The 12,005-nt window shown below is 41.2% G+C and overlaps 1 protein-coding gene across 10 annotated transcripts in view; it reads right to left on the reverse strand.

The window, feature by feature from the left end:
* Positions 1-242: 242 nt before the first annotated feature.
* The window catches only part of LOC119630422 (uncharacterized), a 34,472-nt gene continuing 22,709 nt past the window's right edge, over positions 243-12,005 (reverse strand). For 3 of the 10 annotated variants that reach the window (XR_009976582.1, XR_009976579.1, XR_009976581.1), the window contains exons 4-6: positions 5,405-5,974; positions 5,107-5,184; positions 243-465 (exon numbers count right to left, since the gene is read on the reverse strand). Coding sequence is in view for 1 of the 10 variants with exons in the window: in XM_038019799.2 (XP_037875727.1) it covers positions 446-465; positions 5,107-5,184 (98 nt within the window). In the remaining 9 variants the exon portion in view is untranslated. The remainder of the gene's footprint in view (positions 466-5,106; positions 5,185-5,404; positions 5,975-12,005) is intronic. The other 7 variants (XR_009976583.1, XR_009976580.1, XR_009976584.1 and 4 more) reach the window with 4 other exon arrangements.

Here is a 12,005-nt window from a genome sequence, read left to right on the forward strand (position 1 = left end):
TGTATTTTGTTACATCACTACATAGTATAAAACAAAGTCGCTTTCTCTGTCCCTATATCCCTATGTAAGCTTAAATCTTTAAAACTACGCAACGGATTTTGATGCGGTTTTTTTAATAGATAGTGATTGAAGAGGAAGGTTTATATGTATAATAGCATTCATCCATTAAATAGTGGAGAAATCAATAATAAATTACAGTTTCCGAAGCGAAGCGAGGGCGGGTCACTAGTAATAAATAAATAAAAATTAAAAAGCCCTTTATTCCATGCAATTACATTTTGCTTTTCTTTTTTTAGTATATAAATATATTATATGCTTATATATGAGAGGGGTCTCTCAGGTAAAGGCCTCCTCCAAAGATTTCCATTTGGTTTTGTCTCTGGCGACATAAATCCAGTGTGGTCCAGCAACTTTTCTAATGTCGTCCTGCCAAAGCGTGTACTGTCTACCGACGCGCCGCTTGCCCTGTGGACAGTCCCATGTAGTTACTTTAGATGTCGATCTCCCATCCCCGAGTTGTGCTACGTGGCCATTTTGTTACATACATAAAAGCATAATAAAAAAAATGCATTCTGCACTCCTCTGTATTCTCTATAAGTGTGGAAAATTTCATGTTCCTCCGTCCGCGAAATTTTCGTAAAAAAAGGGAACAAAGCTTTTACTTCACGTATTAATATAAAAAAAGGGTGCGTGTCATGTACGCGCGTAAGAAGTTATACATTTTTATTAAATTTATTTCTTTTTTTTTAAATATTAAATAATTAATAATAAATATTTAACATTATAATTTAATAATATTTAGTATGAATTATATTAAATAATAATTTTGTCATTTATATTACTAAAAAATGAAGGCTAATATCACTTTTTTTTACAAGTGTACATGCGCGAAAGTTCACCTGCGGCTATATTCTGATTCGCCAAGTTACGTCGGTCGTATTGTAATGAGCGATTTAGTGGGCAACTTCATTTCTGTTAATTTTGTGTCACGGTGCGCGCGCATCGTAAAATTTCACTCTCATCCATTTTTCATAACGCGCCTAAAGAAGTATAACTTCAAAAAATACTAGTGGTCGCCCGGTAGTCGAAATTCGACTATAATTAATTGAAATTGTAAGTTTGTACACTATTATGATTGTACATATTTTCAAAGACTATTAAACTTCTTTAATCACAAATTTCGCCAAGACTACACTATAAAAAAATATCAATGAAGACAAACAATATTTAATCTATTCTCAATTTGACAACAGACGTCAAGAACAAAAGTTTGACAATAAATAGTATGCATGCGTGTGTGCGTCAAATACATGGTATGTAGTGTGTGTAACGTTTTCTTCATTGATTTAATGTATCTTTAATGCATTATTTTAAAAAAATATTAACATTGTGCACTCCTTCTCTATATTCTCTATAAGTGTGGAAAATTTCATACTCCTCCGTCCGCGCAATTTTCGTAAAAAGGGATACAAAGTTTTTGCTTCACGTATTAATATATAGATAAAATATCATTGTTTTACCGTAACATAAATACCTACTATTAGTATTTTGTATTAAATACTTTTAATATGCAAAAATTGCTTTTGCTACTGTATAAATGTCTTAAGGAAAAGTTTTCGAAATAGAAATCTCGAAATAATAACAAACTCAACGACTCATATTAATAAATCAAAATGAACGGAATTACATTTCGCGCGGAATTAGCTTAAGCTGTACCTATCTAGCGCGTTATGAAGTTGGACGAGCGCCAGTTCTAACGTGGGATCTGTGTTAACAGATTAATTGATTTGCAAACGAGACTTCATTAATATTCCCCTTTGAATCATAAAATCGAATAATGTCAAAATAAATTGAGGTTATAGGAATTTGATAGCTTAATTTTTTCTAAACAGGAAAGACAACGGTAACGAACCATACAGCCTTTTTTTTTTAATTTAGGCATAAAAGCCTGAATCCATGAATACGTCATTTCGGATCCTACCAATCCACTAACGCTGTTTTTAGGTAGCTCAAACACTGGTTACCATCCTCGTCAGACTCGTCGATTATGACGAAGAGTTTGATGAGCGAACTAACTAACACAGCCCGCTGAGTTCCTCGCCGGATCTTCTCAGTAGGTCGCGATTCTGATCTGATGGTAGATTCAGCAAAGCAATGCTCTTGCTAGAGCCAGTGTTAGCTAAGACTATCAGGTTGAGCCTGTGAGCTTACATACCCGTCGGCGCGTAATTAGAATAGTTCCTTAGGTCATGGCAGACAGAGGCAAAAAAACCATAAAAAAAAACCATCTGTATTCTCTTTTTAATCCGCTTTTATTAGCTTCAGACGTATGTATGTTAGTATGTAACGGAATCTTTGAACATGATTTTGACCCCCTTCAAAGCGTCGGATTAACTCGAAATTTGGCATACTTACAAAGGACCGATGACAATTCAATATTTAAAAATAGTTATATTGAAAAAATTTAAATCCAACTAAAAAATAGAAAATAAGCTTTAATAAATTTGAATTAAAAATAGCTTACAAAAAATATATTTTATTGTAAAAAAAAACGTGGGGTGCATGATATATATCAATAATTATCAATATTTTATGAACAGATATGAGTAAAAGGGTTATTTTGTTAATATCCTGAAAAGCACCCCACGTTAGATTTTCTACTAAAAGCGTTTTTTTTTTTTTTTTTTTTAAAACTATTATCTTTTTTTTATGCTAAGGCAAACGTAGCCGCCTATAAATAAAATCGATGTGGACTTAAAATACAAAATAACACAATACAAAAACCGGTGCGCACACATCGTTACATAGTTTTAGATGCTGATTCGATAAACATCGCGGCGGCGGTGTCGTTAAGCATCGACAACGTTTTAGTTCTCAACAAAACAAGCAGTTTTCCTCAACCACAGTGTATAACAGACACATGCCAAATCTTTTTTTAAATGGCAATTTCGAGAACGGTAAAATAAAACTATTATTGTTTTTCAATTTTTGTGTTTTATTGTTGATCAAATAGTTTTCTTCTATCTATACTTAGTCTGGCCATAAATACTGTTACAATTAAAAATAAACAAAATATTACATTTGAATTTGGAATCTGTCATTTTTATATGATTGCTCATTGAGTTTTCTCATTTTGGCGCCAATACATTGTACAATATTTTAAGATACTAAAATGGAGTGGGGTGATAAAGAGAACCGAATCGCTGTGATTGCATTACACAAAGTAGGTATGGAGCCAAATGCAATTTTTAAAACTCTCCATACGCTTGGTATTAGTAAAATGTTTGTGTACCGGGCTATTAATAGGTGCAATGAGACTTCCTCTGTTTGTGACAGCAAAAGATCTGGCCGTCCACGTAGTGTTCGTACGAAAAAGGTGGTCAAAGCAGTAAGGGAAAGAATTCGAAGAAATCCTGCCCGAAAGCAAAAGATTTTATCTCGGGAGATGAAGATAGCACCTAGAACCATGTCGCGTATTTTAAAAGATGACTTAGGACTTGCAGCCTATAAGAGACGTACCGGTCATTTCTTAACTGACAATTTAAAAGAGAATAGGGTGCTAAAATCGAAACAACTACTGAAGCGAAACCAAAGGGAGGTCATAGAAAAATTATGTTTACGGATGAGAAAATTTTTACAATTGAGCAACATTTTAACAAACAAAATGACCGTATTTATGCTCAAAGCTCTAAGGAAGCTTCCCAGTTAGTCGACAGAGTGCAACGTGGGCACTATCCGACTTCAGTGATGGTTTGGTGGGGTATTAGCTATGAAGGAGTGACTGAGCCATACTTTTGTGAAAAAGGTATCAAAACATCGGCACAAGTGTATCAAGATACCATTCTTCAGAAGGTAGTGAAGCTCCTTAACAACACCATGTTCAATAATCAAGAATGGGCCTTCCAGCAAGACTCTACGCCAGGTCATAAAGCTCGGTCTACGCAGCAATTCCTTTGATTTTTTTTTTTTTTTTTTTTTAATTTGTTTCACACAACTGGATGAAAACTGCACACATAAACATTGAACTTATTTACATAAATTAATACATTATAGAATCCACCCTTTTGGGTGTGAACACATCTTGCTTAAGAGCGTTTGTGCTTAATAAATATATCGATAAAAATATCGTTAACTAATATTAAATTAAGACAAAGAAAACAAAAAACTGCATAATATACAAACTTACAAAAATAAATAAAAAAAACCATGAAAATAAAAAATTAAAAGAGGGAAATTAATGTTCTATAGAAATAAAAATAAATGTGGTTGGTCTACAGCTCGGTGTGGATCACGGAACTTAAATTTATTTTAAGTGAGGCTAGAGAAGCATGGCAAACAAATATGTCAATTTCATCACGTATACTATTTGCCAGGGAAGTCATACGATAGACAGGAGAGTGCTGGCCAAGATTACTTTTGATTTTTGGTAGGTGGAAAGTTTTCCGATTACATAAGCGGCTGCCCAAGCGCGGTACGCTTAAGTGAATACGTTCAAGTATTTCTGGTGAGTCTATTATGCTGTGTATAAGCTTGTAAAGGAACACAATATCAGCTGCTTTACGTCGGGTGCTTAATGACTGGATCGACTGGACTGGATAGAACGAAAGGCGTTCCTTATATGATTTCAGTTGGTGATACTTATTATCATTAAAAGCGAGATGATAAAGGAACCGTTTTTGGATTCTTTCTATCCTGTTTGCATGTACTTGATAGCCAGGGCTCCAGACTGTACAACAATATTCTAAAATGCTTCGTACAATCGTATTATAAATAAGAATAGTTAAGCTAGGTTGCTTGAATATTTTCATTTGCCTATTTATAAAACCAGAAAGCCGAGAGGTCCTGCTAATTATGATGTATCCCCCGTCGGATTCCTTTTGTTTGTTTGAAGTTTATTTTATACAAAAGTTTAGGTATTTTATTTATCGAATGAGGCACTACGAAGTCTGCCGGGCCAGCTAGTTTTTAATAGATTTTTAAGTTACTAACATAGATTATAAGTAATACTTACTAAGAAAATGTTATGGTTTATTTACTGATAAAAAAAATTAGAAAAAATCTTAAACATAAATACGATTGATTAAAAAAGAAAGCAAAAAAAATTACCTTGTAAGTCTGTGGACATATCCCCGAAAAGATAATTCTCGAGTGTTTGTTTGAGTTCGTCCGCAAATAATAGGTCATCTGTAACAGAAATATTAGTTAATTTTTAACCGGACTTTTTGGCGGGAACGCGAGGAGTGAAGTTGTGTGATTTGTTTTATTTTGTCTTTATATATATATTTTTTTTTTTTAATTTATTCATAATTAATTTATTTGTTATAAAAAAAAGAACACAATATTCCTAGCCTAAAAGTACATGTTATTATCAGCAACATGCTTCGTCAAAAAGTACAATACTTACTTTCAGCTGCAAGCGTCGTCATTTAGTGTCTATTTAGTGTTTCTTCAGGTTTAAATGAGTAATAACGGTGGTTTATTAACTGTTTAATATCTGTGAAAGTGTACAAATGTGGGAAAATGTAACAAAGCCGCTGGACGTAACTTCTCGGGATCCTCCAAAAAGTCCACTGAAAAAATCTTAGTAAATGACCACCATTTTACTGAGATTATATTTCATTCCATATCATCTCATTTCATTTCATTTGTTTCATCCCAGTTGATTAATGTCTCAAATTAATCATCTTCATTTCATTTCACTCCATAATATCATTTTTTCATAAAAATATGAATATAAATTAAAATAAGACATGACTTAAAGGCCTCAGTTACCAGTTCATAAAATCTATAAAAAAAAAATTTTTTAAACAACGTCAAAAAAGGAGGAGGTTTTCAATTCGACTGTATGTTTTTTTTTATGCTTGTTACCTCATAGCTTTATGCCTGGGTGAATCGATTTTGATGATTCTTTTTTTTATTAGAAAGCTGAAGCTTCCTGTGTGGTCCCAATTTGGTCCGGTTTTAATAATGGTATCTACGAGAAAACCATATAAGTCTTAAATTTGCATTAAGTAAGTGCGCGACCCCGGTAACCGTACTCGTCGAACTCGGCAAAGAATCCGACATGCAAGCTAACCTAAGGCATCGGCCCGCGGAACCTTTCGGCGGATCTCCTCAATGATCGATTCCGGTGGTAGATTCAGCGAAGCACTGCTCTTGCTAGGGCCAGTGTTAGCAAACTCTCTCAGGTTGAGACCGTGAGCTGACCTACCCGTCCACGCGAAACTGGAATAGCCTCTTAGACTATCAACGAATGGGTACAGCAACAAAAGGTACAACTAGAATGATCAATCCTATTTAGATGGCAAAATTATTTAAAATCTTCTTACTGGTGGCAGGACCTCTTGTGAGTCCGCGCGGGTAGGTAGCACCACCCTGTCTATTTCTGCCGTGAAGCAGTAATGCGTTTCGGTTTGAAGGGCGGGGCAACCGTTGTAACTATACTGAGATCTTAGAACTTATATCTCAAGGTGGGTGGCGCATTTACGTTGTAGATGTCTATGGGCTCCAGCAACCACTTAACACCAGGTGGGCTGTGAGCACGTCCATCCATCTAAGCAATAAAAATAAATAAATAAACAAACGACAACAAACTGCTCTGTAGGATAAAAAATAGTTAGGATAGTTTAAAAAACGTGGTGTGCACAGGCCCTTACACTTGCGTCTCTATCGTTTCAACAATCCAGTCGTAAAATATGAATTTAAAATGCTTTTATTGCGGTGAGTACCGCTTAGTCGAAACCGGTTATTAATAATTAGATGTAGAAAAGCATCTCTATAAATTGGCTCTGCCCCTGACATTGCTGAAGTCCATGGGCGACGGTAACCACTCACCATCAGGTGGGCCGTATGCTCGTCTGCCTACAAGGGCAATAAAAAAAAAAAAACAAACACACTATTACTGGCTGTATGTGAGAAAGGTCTTTTATTAAATTTAAAAAAAAAAACAACGTTCCAATCCGAACTTACTACATCAGACTTACAATGTCACATTAAATGTAGCTATAAAAACGATAATTCGAGCTGAATCCTCACGATTTAAAGTTGAAATTCCTGCGCTGCTAAATTACACTTGAATCTCTATCGTTTCAACAATAGAGTCGTAAAATATGTATTTAAAATCATCTTTATACTATTTTTAAGAAATGTTCAGTTTTTTTTCTTAAGTTATATTACTCTGTTTGACGCAAGAGAGCGTGACACATCGTCGTCAAATTTCATGGGCGCATTGAAGATGTTTATTATTTAGATAATTTTTTCGTTTATTGCTTAGATTGTTGAACGAGCTTACAGCCCACCTGGTGTTAAATGGTTACTGGAGCCCATAGATATCTTGAGATATAAGTTCTAAGGTCTCAAGTATAGTTATAACGGCTGCCCCACCCTTCAAACCGAAACGCATTACTGCTTCACGCCAGAAATAGGCAGGGTGATAGTACCTACCCGCGCGGTCTCTCAAGAGGTCCTACCACCAGTAAAGTACTTCGAACGAATTATAATATTTTTTTAAATGTGTTTCATACTTCGAACGACTTAAAAACTTGTACATATTCTATCTTTTTATAAAATTTAAATTAATTTTAGTCTGGAAAGAGACAAAGTACACTTTCCGTCTCTTTTAAATCAAGCGCATATTATAAAGCTTATGGTATGCGCTTTAGAGCTTAAAGTGTTAAAATCTAAACTGAAAAGAGAATTCTTCAAATAAATTTTTGGCGTTTAAAATAATTTATGTAAAAGTTTAAAATTTTGAAAAAATATCATAACACAACAAACTTCCTCAGCTATTCGAATGGAGTAAACTTAATTGAAGTTCAATAAAAAAAATCGAACTGTCGATGCTGATACAAATAAAATATAATGATGTCGATACAAATAAAACGGACCTTTAATTACAAATTTCGCGTGTTGTTGCGATGTTATTCCTTCACCGTGGAAGTCAATCGTGAACATTTGTTCACGTCCTTACAGATCCATCAGATCCAATAACCTTTGCATTAGACGCCTTCAGCTCTAACACAAGGAGCAGGCTTAGGGACCTCGGTAACCGTACTCGTCGAACTCGACAAAGAGTTCGCCGTGCAACCTAACCCATGAATCAGCTCGCTGAGCTTCTCGCCGGATCTTCTCAGCGGGTCGCGATTCCGATCCATTCCGATTCAGGCACCCGTCGCGTGCTGACGTGCTCATCGACCGTTCGATTGCCCAACCTCGGTTCGGGGCACATCTGGCGTCCAAGTGTTTTTCTCGGAAGTGACTACCTGTGCTAATTGCGTCGCATCGCCATCTGTGAGCGGGCGGACCCCTAAATTCCAGGAATTCGTTCGGTAACTTAGTGGCCCGTTTGCAAGCGGACGGCTGTGTGCCGTAATTAATTGCGATTATTACAATTTTTGGGGCCTCGCCGTAAGGCGAGTGTGTTTTTAAAGTCCCGGGGCAGCCCCCCCTGGGCACTCGTCTATTATAATGGAGTCCACGGTCGATCTGTTTGCAGAATTTCTTCGCCTTAGGTACCCAACGCTATCGGCAGAATTTTTAGAATTCAAGACCCATCACGCAGCGAACTCGCCGGCGGTCTCTGTCGCTCCCGTCGCTCCTGCGTCGTCCATCGCGGCCTCCATCACGCCTGCCGATCCCGTGTCCCCGATACTCGCGCCCAAAACTTCTGCGTCGACCGTTGCAGCTTCCGCCTCAACCGTGCGTTCGTCGGCGACCTACGTTGCTTCCGTGCGTTCGTCCACGGCCTCCGTCGTGCCTGCGTCGTCCACTGCGCCCGCTAAAACACCCACCCGCAGGTCGCCCGCGCCCTCCTCATCCGATTCAGAGTCGGACATGGAGGTCGACCCTTCCCCCGCCGCCACGACTGATGGATTCACAGTAGTCCAAAAAGGTAAAAAGCGCGCTGCGGAGGCCCGAGCTTCCGCGGCCGCTAAAGTAAGCAAAGCCGCGAACGCGTCGCGTCCCCGCCCTCCAACCCCCGTCGCTCCCGCTGTCCGTGCAACACCGTCGCCGCGTCCAGTGGCACAATCTAAAACTCAGACCCCTCCCCCGATAATCCTTCAAGAGAAGACAGCTTGGGACCGAGTTTCCCTGGCCCTTAAGGCCAAAAATATTAATTTTGTCAGCGCCCGTAATCTCGCTAACGGGATTCAAATAAAAGTAACGTCACCCGACGACCATAGGGCCCTCTCAAGTTACCTCCGAAAGGAGCGTATAAGCTTCCACACTTATACGCTCCAGGAGGAGCGCGAACTCCGCGTTGTCATACGTGGAATCCCGAAGGAGCTAGATGCTGATCTCGTCAAGGCTGATCTGATAGAACAAGGCCTACCAGTAAATTCCGTGCACCGCATGCACACCGGCCGCGGTAGGGAGCCATACAATATGGTTCTAGTCGCCCTCCAGCCTACCCCCGAGGGTAAGCACATTTTTAACATACGGACCGTCTGTAAGCTCTCCGGTATCGCCGTCGAAGTCCCCCATAAAAAAGGCACTCCTAGTCAGTGCCATAACTGCCAACTGTACGGGCACTCTTCCCGTAACTGTCACGCGCGCCCCCGATGTGTTAAGTGTTTGGGCGATCACGCCACGGCCCTCTGTACTCGCGACCAGAAAACCGCCACCGAACCACCTAGCTGCGTCCTGTGCCGAACACAGGGTCACCCCGCGAACTACCGTGGATGCCCCCGAGCTCCAAAAATAAATCGCCGCGTCGCCCGCCAAAACCGCCTCCGAGCTTCCCGCCCAGACATCAAAGTCTCAGCACCCTCTGTGCCGAAGGCTAAGCCTGCCTTCGTGCCGGCGCCGGTGCCCAGCGGCTCGGCCTGGGCTAAACCGTTGCCGTACACGAACACGGCTGCAGCTCCTCCCTCCGCGATTCGTCCCGCCCCCGCGATTCGTCCCTCCCCCGCGATCAGCACCCCGACCGCGTCCGATAATCTCGCTCTAGCGATCGACTTTTTTCAGTCGATCAACTTTGAGCGTGTTAACGCCTTGGGTGACGCCATTCGCGCCGCCTCCACTGCACAACACTTCATCGCTGTTGTGCAGGAATACGCTGACGTATACGCGTCGTTAAATACGTACGTCCTCCCCTCACTCCGCCGGTAATCAATGGCGTACATTAGTAGAATAAAGCCCTTATCCGTAACGATAGGATTTTTTAACGCTTACGGTCTCGCAAATCAACGTGATCAGGTTTGTGATTTTTTGCGTGACCATCAAATTGACATTTTCTTAGTGCAGGAGACCCTACTCAAGCCCGCGCGTCGCGACCCTAAAATCGCGAACTATAACATGGTTAGGAACGATAGGCTCACTGCTCGTGGTGGTGGTACCGTCATTTACTATAGAAGAGCCCTGCATTGCGTCCCGCTCGATCCTCCCGCGCTCGCTAACATCGAAGCATCAGTGTGCCGAATCTCACTGACGGGTCACGCGCCGATCGTTATCGCGTCCGTTTATCTTCCACCGGATAAGATCGTTCTAAGCAGTGATATCGAGGCGCTACTTGGCATGGGAAGCTCTGTCATTCTGGCGGGCGACCTAAATTGTAAACACATCAGGTGGAACTCACATACCACAACCCCTAATGGCAGGCGGCTCGACGCGTTAGTCGATGATCTCGCCTTCGATATCATCGCTCCGCTAACCCCGACTCACTACCCGCTAAATATCGCGCATCGCCCGGATATACTCGACATAGCGTTATTAAAAAACGTTACTCTGCGCTTACACTCGATCGAAGTAGTTTCAGAGTTAGATTCAGACCACCGTCCCGTCATTTTGAAGCTCGGTCGCGCTCCCGATTCCGTTCCCGTCACGAGGACAGTGGTGGATTGGCACACGCTGGGCATTAGCCTGGCTGAATCTGATCCACCATCGCTCCCGTTTAGCCCGGACTCTACCCCGTCTCCTCAGGATACCGCTGAAGCCATAGACATCTTAACGTCACACATCACCTCGACATTAGATAGGTCATCGAAGCAAGTTGTAGCGGAGGACTTCCTTCACCGCTTCAAATTGCCCGACGATATTAGGGAACTCCTTAGAGCTAAGAACGCCTCGATCCGCGCCTACGATAGGTATCCTACCGTGGAAAATCGTACTCGAATGCGTGCCCTACAACGCGACGTAAAGTCTCGCATCGCCGAAGTCCGAGATGCCAGATGGTCTGATTTCTTAGAAGGACTCGCGCCCTCTCAAAGGTCTTACTACCGCCTAGCTCGTACTCTCAAATCGGATACGGTAGTAGCTATGCCCCCCCTCGTAGGCCCCTCGGGCCGACTCGCGGCGTTCGATGATGACGAAAAAGCAGAGCTGCTGGCCGATACATTGCAAACCCAGTGCACGCCCAGCACTCAATCCGTGGACCCTGTTCATGTAGAATTAGTAGACAGTGAGGTAGAACGCAGAGCCTCCTTGCCACCCTTGGATGCGTTACAACCCGTCACCCCGATGGAAGTTAAAGACTTGATCAAAGACCTACGTCCTCGCAAAGCTCCCGGTTCTGACGGTATATCTAACCGTGTTATTAAACTTTTACCCGTCCAACTCATCGTGATGTTGGCATCTATTTTTAATGCCGCTATGGCTAACTGTATCTTTCCCGCGGTGTGGAAAGAAGCGGACGTTATCGGCATACATAAACCCGGTAAACCAAAAAATCATCCGACGAGCTACCGCCCGATTAGCCTCCTCATGTCTCTAGGCAAACTGTATGAGCGTCTGCTCTACAAACGCCTCAGAGACTTCGTCTCATCAAAGGGCATTCTCATCGATGAACAATTCGGATTCCGTGCAAATCACTCATGCGTACAACAGGTGCACCGCCTCACGGAGCACATTCTCGTGGGACTTAACCGACCAAAACCGATCTACACGGGAGCCCTCTTCTTCGACGTCGCAAAAGCGTTCGACAAAGTCTGGCACAACGGTTTGATTTTCAAACTTTTCAACATGGGCGTACCGGATAGTCTCGTGCTCATCATACGGGACTTCTTGTC

Source organism: Bombyx mori, chromosome 24 (genome assembly GCF_030269925.1).
Source record: "Bombyx mori chromosome 24, ASM3026992v2".
In the NCBI taxonomy this organism is placed as follows: domain Eukaryota; kingdom Metazoa; phylum Arthropoda; class Insecta; order Lepidoptera; family Bombycidae; genus Bombyx; species Bombyx mori.